The sequence below is a fragment of the Pholcus phalangioides genome, unplaced genomic scaffold (assembly GCF_987345545.1).
Source record: "Pholcus phalangioides strain wild (caught in Gottingen) unplaced genomic scaffold, Ppha-v1.0 ptg000017l_1, whole genome shotgun sequence".
Taxonomy (NCBI): Eukaryota; Metazoa; Arthropoda; class Arachnida; order Araneae; family Pholcidae; genus Pholcus; species Pholcus phalangioides.
This window is the reverse complement of record NW_028301610.1, coordinates 55,935,780-55,952,885: the sequence shown is the minus strand read 5'-3', so window position 1 is coordinate 55,952,885 and position 17,106 is coordinate 55,935,780. Positions and strand designations below refer to the sequence as shown.

At 36.3% G+C, this 17,106-nt stretch overlaps 1 protein-coding gene across 7 annotated transcripts in view; it reads right to left on the bottom strand.

Annotated features, from left to right (window-relative positions):
* LOC149074142 (uncharacterized) overlaps positions 1-17,106 on the bottom strand; it is a 326,315-nt gene that overhangs the window by 132,692 nt on the left and 176,517 nt on the right. For all 7 annotated transcript variants that reach the window (XM_089246470.1, XM_089246474.1, XM_089246473.1 and 4 more), the window contains 2 exons: positions 11,653-11,749; positions 9,919-10,060 (listed from right to left, as the gene is read on the bottom strand). In XM_089246470.1, the coding sequence (XP_089102596.1) occupies positions 9,919-10,060; positions 11,653-11,749 (239 nt within the window). The remainder of the gene's footprint in view (positions 1-9,918; positions 10,061-11,652; positions 11,750-17,106) is intronic.

Sequence of the window (17,106 nt, the reverse complement as noted above, 5' to 3'; positions counted from 1 at the left end):
TCCCCAGAGAATAAATTTTATAAAAATTCAAAATCTCAAATATTTTTATTTCCCATTGAAAAATGTTTGTGTTGGTGTTGTCCCTGCCATTTCTTTGATATTTCTCAACTAGAAACAAATGAACAGCATTTACTCATGACCACGATTGTTTGGTTTTCACAAAGTGAAAAGTTTTTTTTCAAAAAATTTCATGAAAGTGGGTAAAATATACATATTTTTTTCCAAATAAAATATCTAAGTTACTGAAAGTTATATATAGCAGCCAAAATTTTTAATTTTTACATTTTCTAACCTTGACTACATTCTGTTGTTAGCAAGTTCATGAATGAGGATTGCATCACACATCTATATGAAGTGGCATTTCATCTCACACACTTTTGTTTTCTTTCCCACAAAGAAGCAACAATAGTGACTTTATCATCACCTGCTTGAGGCACACACACAGATGGCCTTATAATCCAATAATGACACCTACTGCCATAAAGGACAAACACCAATGTAGAGTAGTTCATTACCTCAGACATTTTCTTTCCATAAGAAGCAGCACATATAATATACCACCACCAGGCATAATTCTTTAAGTGGGTTTTAAAATTTTCCTGATCCAAATTATAACTGCCAAATTGGAAATAACTTTCTAAACAAAATTGCCGCCTATTTTCAAGATGATTTTTTTTTCAATTGCGAGCTGATAAATGTGTTCACTTCCCACACAAAATATTAATAGTAAAAGAAACAAAAGGAAAAAACTATTGTTTTCTGTTATTTACGCTATATGCAACAATACTGTACTACCTCAAAGAGAAAACAAAAACATTGTCTCTCCCTTTCTGTTATCAGAATTAGAACAAAAGCTAACTGCCCGCTAGCAGTAGAATAACAGGAGGAGAGAAAAACTTGTTATCAGGAGAAGAAAACTTAAAACTGTATCTGGGCTCGTTAATGCCAAATTCAGAGCATTTTAAGAACCTGAGACATCTGGGGATTGCTCCTGTAAGGGTTAATATCTATTATTTTTTGTTATACTTTCACCATTACCCCCATTAAATTGAGGTTCTACTGAATTATAGTAAGTAATTTATGAAAAACAATCAGCTATATGCATGAGGATTATAACTAAAGTTCCGATTTAAAAATGCAGTAAACTAAGAACCATTGGTCAGAATGACTTGAAAATTTGCATGAATACTCCTGCAGCAATAGAATTTTTAGCCAAGGAAAAAATCTTAAAAATTCACTGATAGGTGCAGCACTGTATTTGTAGAGTTTCGAAATTTTACTCACAGAATGGATACAATAGAAGGGCACAACACCAGTGAAGCAGCTGCTGAAAAACCATTTCAGAAATAACCTGAAGCAGGGTACAGCTATTTCAATACATATATATATATACATACATACAAATTCAATTTTTCCTCTACTTAATTTCAATTATATTAACCCCTAGAATTTTTCTTTTTTCCGTGAAACTCATTTTTCCTTCCCTGGCAAATATTCACCTAAAGTGGAAAAGTCACGATAATCAAGGAATCGTCAATATTCATCAAAACGCATGCTTCACCCAGTTGACCAAGCATCTAGTTGTGGCCCTGGGTATAACTGTGGCTTATAACACATCCAGAAGGAATTTATAAATATAATTTTCGCACCATATTAAAAGATGAGCACCCACAGGTCTAGGACTGGGATTAAACTATATATGTTTGATAAAAAATCTTTTACAAAACGTGAAAAAAGCAACCAATCAGACTACTGGTAACATTCTGTTGAATGTGGCTGGCAGAAGGAAGAGCATCTGTCAGCAACTGTGTGAAACTCGAGATTTCCCTCTTTCTACTCATACATTATTTGATCAAAATGGAATAAAAGCTGAACAGTTACGATTTTTTTAATCAAATGATTCTTTTTGAAACACCCTGTGTAATGCCAATAGTTTTGAAGAGCTGGCTCGGCCCCCCTCAAAAATTTGGGTGGATTTGTTTCTTACACTTGACTCAGAAAAACTTTTTGACAAAAAATTTCTCTAAATAGTAGAAATCCACTCGAAATTTTATTTTTTTACTTTTCCTTAAAATCTCAATCCACTTGTTCTATGACAATCTTGTTCTATGAAAATAGTAATCCTATCTCACAATCACCCCAGCATCCATCCAAAATTGCATTCTCCCAGAGTGCTGCCAATTGTTGCTGCCTGAGGGCACCTCTGGAGATATCTTGGAGGGGGAAATGTTTTCTCTTGCTTGTAGTGTCAAGAGCATCTCTTCTTTTGTTGAGTGTGACCCTTGGAGAAGGGGACACGAGACAAAAGAAAAAAAAAAGTGGGAGGAGGTAAAGTGAACAACGAATAAGCTTATTAACAAGTTTGAAGGTCCATAAAATTTTTCCAGCCTTCAAAACAGAGGCGCCAACATGAGGAAATTAACATTGGGTGGAAGAGGGCACTGAAAGTTGCTGGCCGTCCCATATACATGGGACTCAAGCGCATATGAAGGAAACAGAGGATGCATTGCATTGTTTTTCAGAAATATTGGGGGGAGGCTCAGCCCCATTACAAAAAATGAATGGAAAATTTCGAAGCACCTGCGTCAGGGACCATTGCATTCTAAATACTAGGAATATGAAATTTCCTCCTTACAAATCAGGGATTCCCAAACTATTTACATTCGCAGCACTCTTAGAAATTTTAAATATTTCCAGTAATGTTGAAGGGTGAAATTTGTGCCCCCCTCTGGTCCGGCACCCTGGGCATTTGATACACCCCCCCCCCCCCCCCAGTTACAGCCCAGTTTCCAGTAACCCAGCACTTAGGTAGCCAAGGTGGAACTAGGGAAGAAGGCAGTTTTAACAGGCAGAAATCTTGAGAGGGGCTGCTAATTCTGGGGGGGGGGGGAGGGGAGATAAAAAATACCATTTTTTATCTACTTTTTTCAGTGGAGAGGGTGAAAAAATTACATATTCTTCCTTCCATGACTAAAATGATCCTGTCTCCGAGTTACATATCGTTGGACCAGGCTTTTAGACCGAGATCTTTTCCAAGGACCCAGATTTTTCACAGGGAAGTGCTTGGAACCTGTCATAGGCGTAAACTTGCATTGGGCCAATGGGATCGAGGCCCCCCCCCCCACCAAAAAAAAAAAATCGCATGGATACGTTTTACACACCTAGACTCGGAATAATCCTGTCATGTTAGTACAATGTGTTTCTGCCTTCATATGAAGCTGTAATGTATACAAAGTGGTGATTTTTATGGCGATAGACTGGCATTATGCTCGGTTTTAATGAAAGAGAATGAATGTATATTTTTACTTGGACCATGATCAAACTAAAATAGGGCTCAATGGCAGAGGTGTATGCCCCACAATAAAATAAATTTGTTAATGAAATGCTTTTGGAAAATTTGCACCAACTCAAAATTTCTCTGGAAGAAATTCTGTGCCCCCCCCCCATAGATCGGTCTTGGGTACGCTCCTGCTCAGGGGCAGCCCCATTCACTTTGGTAACAATTCATGAACTGACTGTTATAATTTAGAGCCTGAATTTCCTACTAAACAATGGCAAAATATGCACTAAAACTGAGAAAATATATTAAAGAACAAGTAACAATGCAAATACGTTTTTAAATGCATCTTTTCTATTTGCCTTGATGCACATTCATTTGCAGAAAAATATTTTCATGCAAATGACTTATACATATTTTATTTAGGAATTTCTAGTTACTAGTTCTATAGCTGCTCACTAATAGAAAGAAAAAGTTGCTTGAAAAAGAAGCAAACTGCACGTGCACACTAGTAACAAAACATAAATAGTGTCAAACATGGGCGGATTTTTCTCCTGAGAGATTTTACTTTTTACTTGAAAAAAAAGCAAGCAAATAAAGCACCTAGGCTTCAGGTATGGCCCATTGTAGCTAGAAGTTCCTTGGAGTTGAGCAGCCAAACATGAAACTATTTTAAAATGTTGAATTTCCGATTCAATGGAATGTTGACAGATCCATATATCCATGGAAGTGAGCATGAATGTAATATTTATACGAAAATTGTCACGTTTTCAAATTAAAACCAGGCAAAGTTTCAAATTTTTGTGATAATGAATGTAATAGTTCAGACTCTTAATTGTTCAGTTGGTCATCTAAACCGCTTTGATACAAAATTTTATGAAAAAATGTCTTAGAGAATCAACTGCTTTGAGATGTAAAATCAATTTCATGACTAGAGTTCTGTTCATTCATTAATATTAGAATGAAATGATCGACATTGCAATGCAGATAAAGCAGCAATTTTCAATAATTTTGTGTCCTTATAGACTAAAAAGTGAAGGACGGACTAAAAGATACAACGAAAATTTTTCTCGTGATTGTGAGCTGTCATTATAACAAACTTTTATTGTGTTATGAGCAACATTAATTTTAAAAATTATAAAAATGTAATTAATCTTCTGCACAACTTGAAAATATGCACTTATTCTGAAAATTCTTCAATTACATACATTTATACACACATTAATGCTGAAAAGAGGTTAAAATATGTAAATGCAAAAAAAAAAGGACTAATCATAACAAATTTATAAATAGTGCAAAAAAAAAAAATCAAAAATAAAAAGGTCAATTTCCCATCCCCCTGCTGGGTGACCTTTCATTAAATTAAGTTATATAATAACCAAGAATGGCCACTAAAGCAGTGTTTTCCAAAGTGTGCAATAGTCCAGAGGGTCGATAGAAGCTATGGGGGTTTAGTATAGGATCCTATGGGTGGGCGTGAATTGGGGGAAGTGATGAGTAAGGAATTTTTTTGAAAGATAAGGACTATGGAACAAGATGTTTGGGAAACTTCCCATTGAAGCAGCGGTTCTCAACCGGTGCTCCATGTGCATGCTATGCAAGCTTGCCCTCGGTATGCATTTCCCTAATCTACGGCCTTCCGAATCCCTAGACCTTAATCCATGCAATTTTTGGCTTTGGGGCATTTGAAACATCTGATAAGTCCTGACAATCCAAGAACTTCACGTGACCTTAAAGGCAGCATTTCACGCCATGTGCTGAACATTTCCCCCACACACACTTCGGTCAGTTGTGGAACATGCCATCTTGTGATTTCACATAGTATCTGAAAATTATGCCATCATGTGGAACATGTTTTGTTGCAGTAATAATTGTAATTGTATTGCAGTGTGGGTAAAAAGAAACTCATCCTTGGTTGCGATGATAATGCTCACCATGCTTTATGGGGGAGCAGTGATTGCAATAAACGAGGTTAGGATCTTTTAGAATATATATTACATTACAATCTGTACATTCTTAATAAAGGTAATGGACCTGCTTTTGTTACTCTTAATAGAATTGAGGTTATTGACATTACATTATATAATAGCTCATGCTATTATGATCACATTGAAGACTGAAATCATGGAATGAAATCATGTAGTCAGCCCACCGTCTGATCATGTTTACTCTGTTACAGGACCAATTAAGACAGTAACAGTAAGCAGAAAAACCCAAAGTTAACTAATTGGGTTGCTTACAAAGAGGATCTTGAAGCCTTGACATCTGGTCAATTTGGAAAGTTTACCTCAATACTCGATTTGGAGCAGTCTGTTTACCAGCTGCAACATGTCATTCTCCAATCTTTTTAAAAAAAATTGTAAGACTACCAATGTTGAATCACAGAAATTAGCGCCTTGGTGGTCAAAAGAGCTGAGTAAAATGAAAAAAATGCATTGACAGGTCAACGCATGGCCAGATTTGGCCCTGGAAGCTTTTCGTCATGGTCTACCGATGTTATTTCATGTTACTTCTCAAATGTTATCAATTCTTTGTCTGTCAATTAATATAAGCAAGACAAAGATTATGGTTTGTAGACGTGGTGGACACTTGACAAAACACGAGCGTTGGTTCTACAGAAATGAAAAGCTGGAAGTAGTGTCAAATTATACATATTTGGGGGTTCAATTTTCTAGCTTTGGTTAAATTTGCGCTGCAAAAAGTATATTTTTGGCAAAGGCCAAAACAGCGATGAAGAGTTCCCGGCCGATATTGACAAAGACAAAGGTTTGTTCAGTTAAGGTGGCATTGAAACTTTTTCATTCTCTAGTTCTATCAGTTCTCTCATGGGACCCCAGTATGGGCATCAAAATTTTTAGATGACTTTGAACATATTTTTTCACTATTTTTAGAAAATTTTAGCCACATCAACAACTGAAGCTGAAGTTGTTGCAGCATCAGAAGCAGCCAAGGAAGTTATTTGGCTCCAGAGGATTCTCAAAGATATTGTGAATTCAAAGAACATTCTCATCCTTCAAGTGGACAACGGGGCATCTATAAAGTTATCACATAATCCTGAATACCATCGGCGTACTAAACATATTGAACTGAAACACTTCTTTATCCGTGAGAAAGTGCTCCAAGGAAAACTTGATGTTGAACAAGTGTCAACAGAAGAACAGGTGGCAGATATCCTGACTAAACCCCTAATGAAGTCAAGACTATTGACTTTATGTTGTCAAATGGGACTTATAAGATACAAATCAAACAATTAACAGGGGAAAGTGTTGAAGTAAATTATGTTAAATGATTTGAGTTTGTGAAGTCCTCGGCAGATGGCTCCACATTGTTGTTCATGTTTGTTCTATTTTCACAGTATTAGTACTAGTGTGTTGTGTATTTGTCCGGTATGTTCAATAAAGACGTTAACTCCAGTCTAAGCTTTAAAACTATATCATATATGTTATTATAATTTTTGTTAGCAATGCTATTAGAAGGCTAAGAACTCTCAAGACTTTTTATTATCTTTTACCTTAATTACCTGACCCTGTGTTGGACCCAGTCATAGTGAGAAGCTGCCTTTATACGGCAAATTTGACATACGTATGTCTGAAATTAGGATGATCTTAATCTTTGAATGGACTTTTTCAAGCCGTTCAATGAAGACGCTGATCAAGTACATGTGAGCACAAAATCTGACATGAGCATCGAGCACTCCGGGTGCTTCTTGGAGCACTGTGGTACTCTGGAGCAACAGGTTGCAGATGCCAGCTCTAAAAGATAGCCCTTAAAAGAAGATACCACCTCCTTTTCTTTAAGGGATGTTGGTTGAACTCTTTTTTTCCAACACCTTCAGTGCTTTACTTTGCTGGATGCTTACTCACCCTCCCAACACTACTTGTGGCAATACTATTTGTGAAGGTAGCGAATAACAATGTAAACACGAAGGTTAGATCATACATTAGATTAATTGTATTTTTTTGCTTCAACAGCATTTTGTGTGGAAAAAACACAAACAAATAAAAATAAGTAATATGCTATATTAATTATATATTATTTACGATAGAAATGACACATGGCACTTCCCCGCGTTTATGAAATGTGAATTTAAAAAAAGTTTCTCTCCTCTCTTTCTATACTCAAAATTTGCCGCCCTTTCAAATTTGCTGCCCTGGGCTTTAGCCCACTTAGCCTCCTGTAAATACACTACTCGCTACAAGTGCAGCAAGTGATCAATTCACAATGTGGCGTGCCCTGGCATTTCCGCAACACAACCAGACATATGCATAAAGATATTAGATCCTGGTGCAAGTCGTGCATTACTTGCCAGAGGACTAAAGTTCATATACATACAAAATTTCCGTTTTGTGTGACTTTGATATTCCAAGTGAAAGATTCTTTCTTGTGCACATAGATCTTGTCAAGCCTTTGCCTACATGTCAAGGCTATAATTATTGTTTAACTATGGTTAATCAATTTACGAGATGGCCAGAGGCTATACCTCTCGAGGACAGCACAACCAAATCTGTGGCCCATGCATTTATCATGAACTTGATCTCAAGGTACTTAATTCCATTAAAAATTACATGTGGTCAAGGATCTCAATTTTAATCTTTTCTATTTAAGGCCCTAAACCAAATGCTAAGCACAAAAATATGCAGTGTAGTCACCTACAATCCCAAAGGAAACAGGCTTGTGGAAGGGAGCCATAGGACTTTGAAGCAAGGTATCATGCGTCACGCAAAAGACAGCTAGGTGGATGCCTTGCCATTGGTCCTGCTTGGTCTGTGGACAACTCTTCACAAAGACTTGGGTGCCTCATTGGCCGAGTTTGTATATGGAGCAACACTAAGGCTCCCTGGAGACTTTTTCATACGAAGTCCCACTAATATAAATGCACCTAAGTATGTAAAGTCATTAAAATGACTATTTCAACAAGTTAGACCAGTTTCGGTAGTCTGACATGGCAATAAAACAACTTATGTTCCTAAAGAACTTAATACTTGCAAGTATGTTTTTATTCACAGGGGTCCTGGCAAAACAACCGGCATATGATGGTCTGTTCGAGGTGTTGGAGAGCACAGATCATGGCTATCTCAAAGCTCCTGGCAGGGAAGAAGATTGTCGCCAAAGATAGCATAACGCCAGCACACATATTGGAGGAAGATCTTCCTGCAGAAGCCGGATCATCGGACCTGTGTGAGCCTACTTATGTCAAGCAACGAGTTTTGCCTGCCCATTCTGTTCCACTCGACCAACAAGCGGAGTCCAGTGCAAAACTTCAGATTACCATACTCAAAGCGGTAGAAAAGTTAGTTTCCACATACCGCTGGTATACTGAGAGGGAAGTATGTGGCGTATACACATGCTAATAAGATAGTGCAGCAAGTGATCAGGAGAGAGTCACAGATAAAAGGACTGTGCTTTAGTATTCACTCCCTTACATTTTACTTAACATTCAATATGAAATAGTTGTTTTTGTTTTGATTAAATAACCTGGCATGGTGTTGTCCTTCTGATTTATGGTGTTGTCACCTCGCCGTAGCAGTTGGAAACAATGGATCTGTCTTTATTAACATAACTTTATGCTCTATTAAAACCCTTATCATTGAACACCAAAACCACTATCACCTGGGACTAATAGAAAAATCTGTCACTGAACATGCCTTTACCAAACACCAACATCCTTTCTCCTGAATCACATTACTAGCCTATCTGAAACGCAAAGCAACAGAGATATATAAACACGAGGAAAATTTCAATAGACACAAAGGAATATGCTTTATTATGGCACAGTACCCAATTTTACAGAAGACCAAAATCAAGACAAAAGCAAAAAATAACCTCCCTTGAATCTAGTCCCCATGGATCCTATCATCTATTCAAGATAAATACAGTACGCAAATTCTTAGATCTATTTCATATGGAAACAAATCTGTTAGTTTGATTTATTTTTTGCTCACACTACCTGTGTTTATGTTAATATCCATTTTTTCAACCAATATTTCAATCACAGGTTTGCATTTATTTATGCATCTTCAATTTTTTATGTTTCGGTCTAAACTATAATTTTTTTTATTCTAAATAAATATTTTATTTGAATTTTGCAAACAACCTGAAATTAGGCTCCATTAAGTCTGATATTTGATTCAAATTTTCTTATTTCAAATTGATCAGTGTTTTACAATAAAAAAGATTGTATGAAGCACAAAGCATATGAATATTCAATTCCATAATGCGAGAAATTTAAAGAAAATTTTTTTGACTGAAATGATTTCCACAATGATGATTGACATTTACAAAGTTTCATCTAAGACTAGCAATTAAGGAATTAGCTATTGGATAACTGTAAAAGTGGAGACACTGTACAAGCTGCAACTAAGGGAGGGCAGAGGTGTTTAGATCCCCGCGTCCTGGACCAAGGAACATAATGAATTTACTTTTTGTGGTTAAAATTACAGGGAGTGAGCCCCAATAAAATAAATACTGACCTTAGAGAACAGAGTCAATTTTCATTTCTACTTGCAGTCCTGGCTCTGTATATATTACATATGTTCGTACATATTTGATGCAAGTTTATCACCATGTTTTATGCAACAATGTATCATAAAATAAAAATACTTTAAAATACATTAGATAATTTTGATGGAAAAATGTCATACCTGCTGTCTTTTATCAATGCAATAAGATCCTGTTCAATTTTGAACATTGTAATTCTGTCTTTCTGGTTTTTATGTAATGTATCAATAATGAATTGCTGCAGGTCTACACCTGTTGAATCTGTGTATGTTTCAGTACTTGAATCTGAAATATGAATAAGTTAAAGTGTTCATATGCAAAATATAATACATTGTTTTGAGCAATACTGGCACAGTTTGACTTAATTGGTGCTTGTGCCACAAAAACCAAAATCCAATGCAATACAGTAGACATCCAATTATACACCGAGTGTAGCCACTTTATTAAAACTTTTATATAAGTTGCATAAATCTGGCAACAAGTTATGAAAAAAATAAATTGATATTTCTCATGCACGCATAAAGTAAAAATCATTTACTTAAAAATTCCATGTCTCTTATCAAACACTAAATTGTTAAATTTTAATATTTTTTATGGTGTCTCGCATGTATGGCATCAATTTTTTTTTAAGTTTTGTAAAAAATTGGTTGGAAACTCCACATGTTATAAGCATAAAACATGCAATGAAAATTGGAATTTTTATCAGAAACATTTCTACACTGAAGTGCCAGAAAGACTGGTACATCAACTTAATATTGTGTAGGTCCCCCTCCAGCAGGGAGAACTGTCATAAGTCATGGCATGGACCCCTTTAATGTGTGAAGTGTGTGAAGGTATTTCAGAGGGAGTTAATACCAGGATTCTTCCAGGACAGTCCACAATTCCATAACGATACAAGGTGATATATATATATATCTCGCACACACACGACCAGAGTCCAGGTGGTCAACAATGTAATTAGTTGATTTTCAAATGCGCTCGTCAATAGCCACAGTTGTCAGGAAGAATGTCTTATATTATTTCACTTCAGTCTTTTTATTCCTGCCATATACATAGATGAATTAAATATACTTTTATACAAGATGGCGTCACTACTTCCAGCATCAAACCTATACAGCTTTCAAAATTATATACAAATACAACGTACAACAATTGTATGGCATACTTCAGGCCTCAATGAAATAAGCCATGGAAAAGCAGAACGACAATGTTAGGAAAGCAAGAAGAGATTCTTCAAGTATGAAACTCAGTATTCTATTAGTTTTGTTTAACATCACTGTTCACAAAACCTAAGCCACTCAATGACTAGAAATCCTAAATCAGTCCAGTCTCATCTAGCATGATTTTACCATTCGACGTTTAAGTAAACTGTGGGTCATTAAAACTGTAATGAGCAACCATGCACTTGTCAACACTGAAAGTCATGCATTGATCTGCCCATACTACGATTGCTCACTAATCAGTCTAGAGCAGTGGTTCTCAACCTTTTCTGACTCGTGGAGAATTTTTCAGTGTATAATTTCTTTGGCGGAGAGCCCTTTTTAGTATATTATTTATGTGGCGGTACTCTTTATGCCTTTTTTTGTTTATAAAATTTATGGATTTATTTTATTATCCTCGAGTAGCCGCAGAGCCCCTGGGAAGTGTGTGTGAGGAACCCTTGGGGCTCCGCGGAGCACCGGTTGAGAACCGCTGGGTCTAGAGCAACTTCCCAAAGTCCAAATTCCAAACTATACTAGTCTCATATATACAAATTTACTAACAATCCCATTGAAAACTTGATCAAGATTGATAAAGAGCAAAAATACATATCCATTAAACATAGGAAAAAAAATATGCCAAAATAAATACTCATTGATAAAAAAAAAGAAACCTACCTCTCGATAATCCCGATGAACTCTCTGTGCTTCCTTGGCTTCCTTGAGAGCTACCTTGACGACCTAATCGATTTTTATTAGGTGATTTTGATTGGGTCTAGAAATAATTAAATGCAAAAATCAGGAAACTTCACATGAATATTTAAAAATGTAGATATTTAATTTTTTAATTGGTAAACATTGAAATTTGCAAAAAAAAATTTTTAGGGCAGGCATTACACTATAAAAGTTTGATAAAATCCCTTTTATAAAACTTCAAAAAAATCCAGCCAATAAAGCTCATAGGTTACATTCGAGAAAATGCAACCCATAATCTTACTCTGGTTGAATTTTTCAAATTTTATAAAATAACTTTTAGAAAACTTTCATAGTGTAATCCCGGCCTTGAGAGTTATATAGAGAAAATGAGGTGTCTTGAATACCATAATAACGTAAAAGAAAATTGTTTGTTGTTAATATTTGAAAAATACATGATTACCTGTAAGCAACATTGATAACACATTATATACATCAAGCAAAATTGGCAAAATGAGAAAAACAAGTATACACATAAATAAGAATTGAAATTTTTTAAACTTAAAAAAGTATATTCTAGGTCAGGGGTGGCCAACATTTTTCCAAGCCATACCACAATCAAGATTATTTTCGATGCACATGCCACTCTATGGATTTTAACACACAGACCATGCATTTCGTTACAGGGACAAGAACATTCTCCCGTTCTTGTAAAATATTGTTCGACTATTCTTATATTTTCGTATAAGTGTTCAATTTGTCACTCTTTTGAGTTCTAAATTGTTTTATTTTTGAGTCATGAATTCGATTTTCACAATGCAGATTATGTATGTATATTAGTGAAAGTTGCCTACACCATGTTGGACACCGGAACTTGAGGATTTGGGTACTTCAGCTCCCCCCCCCCCCCAATAAACTCTAAGAGAGCTTAGCCCCTTCCCCAAGAATTCATGGGTATATAATGTAATTTTATCATACAATGCATGTCCCCATGTGGAGGATCCTGAAGACATCCAGAGAGAGAGAGACTCTTAAACATCACACACTTGAAGCTCATAATCAAGCTTTAGTTTTGGCCAATGGCAGCTCTGCCTCCGCTAGAATTGTATGGTTGGAAAAAGAAGATAACTGTTGTGTTCCAGTTATGACTGACTTAACACCTGCGCCAGATGCTATAATAGAACTAACTGCATGTGGCTCTAATAATTGCATGTGTAAAACTGAGAGGTGTTCTGGTGTTACAGCACAACTCCCATGTACAGAAATGTGCAAATGGAAGGGGATGAAAAAAAATGCATAAATTTGCAATTATGTAATTATGTACTGTCGATGCATCTGATGGCGATTCTGCAGACTACGATAACTAACTGAACCAAAATGTACAAATTTGATTACTTCAGTGCGGAAAATATTTATTGTACAAAATATTTCTAATAAGAGATCACATATTATTTAACCTGTTTACAATCATGGGCATAATGTTACGTGCAAACACCAGTAAAATAAATTTGTTGCTTTTTCTTTCCCCCTACTTTCTTTATAATGTATCTTTCTACTACATACATGTAAGAGTGAAAGAGAATACGTAGGTTGGGGTGAAAAGAGGACTATAAAAACAAAAATTTTCTCTCTCTCTCTCTCTATATATATATATATATATATATATAAATATATAAGTTAGAATATATATATATATATATATTATCTATTATACTTTTTCTTTTTTGCAACATGCCGTTAGGTTAGGACAAAGTAGCCATATTTATCTCTGATTCGTTAAATAGAGATAATCCAAATTTCTTGCCAAAACCTTGTACATGAAGTGGTTAACATTGGTACAAGTTAAAACATCTTTAAAAATACTATTTAACCATTGATTTATTAGAAATTTTTTTCCCACATTTTTGATTAAATATGCTATCCTATGCCAGTATGAAATTTTACATATCTCTAATACTTAATTTTTTAAAAAGTTTTAAAAAAATTCATTAAAAACAGCTTATGCACACGACATAATAAAATGATATGACATCCATGTAACCACACAGTATTGAAATTAAAATGAAGAAAACCGTTCATTTCATACACACACACACACACACACACACACAATGAACTAAAATATTGAAATTTCATTGACTCATTCTTATTTAAAATTTAAATTTTCAAAAATTAAAAAAAGAATTTATCTTTTTTATTAAACAAATATTTATGTAAGGATCTGAAATCTTTTGTTCATTTTATGAAAAATGAACAGTTTTCTTCATTTTAATTTCAATATTGTATAGTTAGGGGTCATTTAAGTATTACATCAACATCGATGGGGGAAGGGGGTTTCCGGTTTGCTGACTTTTGATGACAAGGGGGGAGGGGGTTTGGATGATGCTTACGTCATCAACCACCCTTTAAGAAAATATGAAATATTCTTAACTGTTTAAAGGCCGAACTATGAACAAAGTCACTCATTGTTTTGAAATTTGGAATTTGAGGTCCTTTTGCATACCTATACATAGATCAAATTTGAAATTTCAAGAAAAAAATTTTTTCTTTGTTTTTCACAATGTTCTATAAATGCAACATTGGCACTTGTGGAGAGCTGAAAGTGGAAACTGGTATCGCCTATATTCTCACGTTATTTATTTCTGGAGTACAATTATCATACGAAATTTCCTATTTTCTGCTACAAATTCAAATTTGCAACACATACTGGTTCATTGAACATAAAAATGTGTGCAGGAAATTCAAATTTTTTTTCTGATGTCTGTGATAAAAGAAAATAAAACATATATATCTGATGGACCCGTTTGTCGCATTGGTAGCATTTATACAATGTTTTTTTGGCAAACCGCACACTGTCCTTGCGTCGCGGACAGAATAGAATAGCCATCAAATGACCAGACATTTTTTTTCAGTTGACAACGTGTACCTGGATAAATACACTGCTCAAAACAATTAGGGGAGCAAGCAAAAAAGTGAAGAAAACCGTGCGAGACAGCCACGTATTAGCATACAATGGATAGTACACGCGTATCAATGCGCAATACAGAAAAAAGACGTAAAAAAATTTGGAATTAAGCTTTAATTCTTTGAAAATATGGAAAAACCATGAAAAGATGATTTAGGGCAACAATTTGGTTACATGTAAACGATATAAAAAAAGTACTGTTTAGACATGATGCATGAGTTTTAATAGGGCGTGTGGTCTCCTCGAACAGCTAAGACTGCTGCACACCTGTTTGCCATGGATGCGATGAGGTTATCGATCAGACTTTGGGGAATACTGTTCCACTCCTCAAGAAGTGCAATCTGCAAGTCTCGGACAGTAACAGGCGGCCTTGGTCGTGCAGCAATGCATCGTCCAGGATTCAGGTCAGGAGAGCACGCTGGCCATTGCATACGCTGTATTGTTTCAGCTTCAAACATGTTCTCCACCAGACGAGCTCTATGCGGTCGGGCATTATCATCCTGGAAAACAAAGGAATCTTCAATGGCTCCAGCGTAAGGGATGACATGAGGTCGCAGTATCTCGTCTGCATACCTTCGGGCCGTCAAAGTGCCATTCCGAATGATATGCAGGTCCGTACGCCTGCCTATGTTGATTCCACCCCATACCATCCAACCAGCTTGTCTGTATTGTGACCTTTCACGAACGAATGCGGGGTTATTTCGAGTGCCCCTGTCCCTCCATACCAGAACACGTCGGGTGTCACACTCCAGACTGAATCGGGACTCGTCTGTAAACAGCACTTGGCTCCAGTCATGTTGCTCCCAATCTCTATGTTCAGCAGCCCATCTTCTTCGGGCCGCACGGTGGCATGGGGTCAACGGAATGCAGACCATTGGCCTACGTGCATAGAGCCCTCCCTCATGAAGCCGATTACGTACTGTTTGGCTGGACACCCTTCGTCCGGTTGCCAAGAGCAACCGTCTTTGCAGCTGCGTAGCATTCTCTGTTCTGTTTCAACGGGCTGTTAACCGTATATACCTGTCATCAGTGGCTGTAGTGGCGCGTGGCCGACCTTACCCTGGTCGACGTCTAACATTTCCTGTTTCTTGGAATCGATTCCACAGCCTTGCAACAACACTTCTGGAGACTCCAACAGTGTCCGCGACACTACGTTGTGTTTGCCCGGATTCCAGTCTGCCTATAACACGCCATGCCATGGATTCCGGTAAATCACGTTGTTGAGACACCAAGTCACCTTGTCTCAAAAAAAAATACTGGCTACACTCAGCGGATTTTTGATATGGTTATGTACACCATGATTATCTAAGATTGTCGAACTCTGTTTGATCAGTCTGCAGTTCACTAAAGCCTACATTTCTAAGAATGCAAGAATAAAAACGTACTCACCCAATATAAACAATCCACCCAAGAAAGCACATTCCTCTTTGTCACATTACTCAGAATTAGCCCCTATACACATGTTAAATGATAACAACACCCTGGGGTATGAACGGGAAAATCGAAGCAGCGCACTGCAAATTAGATATCCCTAGAATCCCACTCTCTTGAGAGGCCAATGTTTCATAAATGGAACATGCATTTTTGAATGCGCATAGCTATTTAATTTTTAACAGTACAAAGAAATTAATTGATTTACTATGATTGATATATCAAGTGGTAGAAATGCACAAAATAATTTTCAATTTACTTCAAAATTGAAATTTTGGCAAATTTTAATCGAAATGGGGAAAATATACCCCAAAAATTTCAAATTTCCAAAATCGTGTCAAAAATATTTGTATCAACCTGAAGTTTCCGAATTGATTTCAAAAAATACTTTGAACTTGCGTTAAAAAACTGGAAATGTTCGAATCTGGTTTTTTTTACAAATATATCAGATACAAATTATGTTCCATTTATGGAAAATTGGCATTTAAATGGTTAATGAGCCTTTGATGAACAGTAATCTTACACTCGGTGCGCCAAAAATGAGAAAAATCTTTCGCTAGTTTGTGCGCACTTGAACCAGCATTCTCCCTAATGATAAATCCCTTACAGAGCCCCCACTTCAGGAATCTCGAAATGTTTCAAGGATTCTTCAAGTGCTCAGGAAATGTGTCCGGCCCGCCTAAGTGCTCTGGAACTGTGCAATGCATTACTCAAGTGATCCATAATTATGCTACAAATCACTTAAGTAATCTGGGAATGTTCTGTGGGTAACTTGAGTGATGTAGAACCACACGGGGGGGGGGGGGGGATACTTAAGTGCTCTAAAATTGTGCCACGTCACTCCAGGGATTTCTAAATGTGATACGATTGTTTAAGTGTTCTGAAATTGTGCCACGGGTCATTTAACTGCTCTGTAAATGTGCTGCTTAGTTCATTTTTACAAAATTGGGTGCCCCTCAAAAAACTTTGAGGGGCAAGCCACATCAGATAACCTTCAGGGCCACATTTGGTCAAGGGTTTACCATATATGGCTTAAAGGGTGG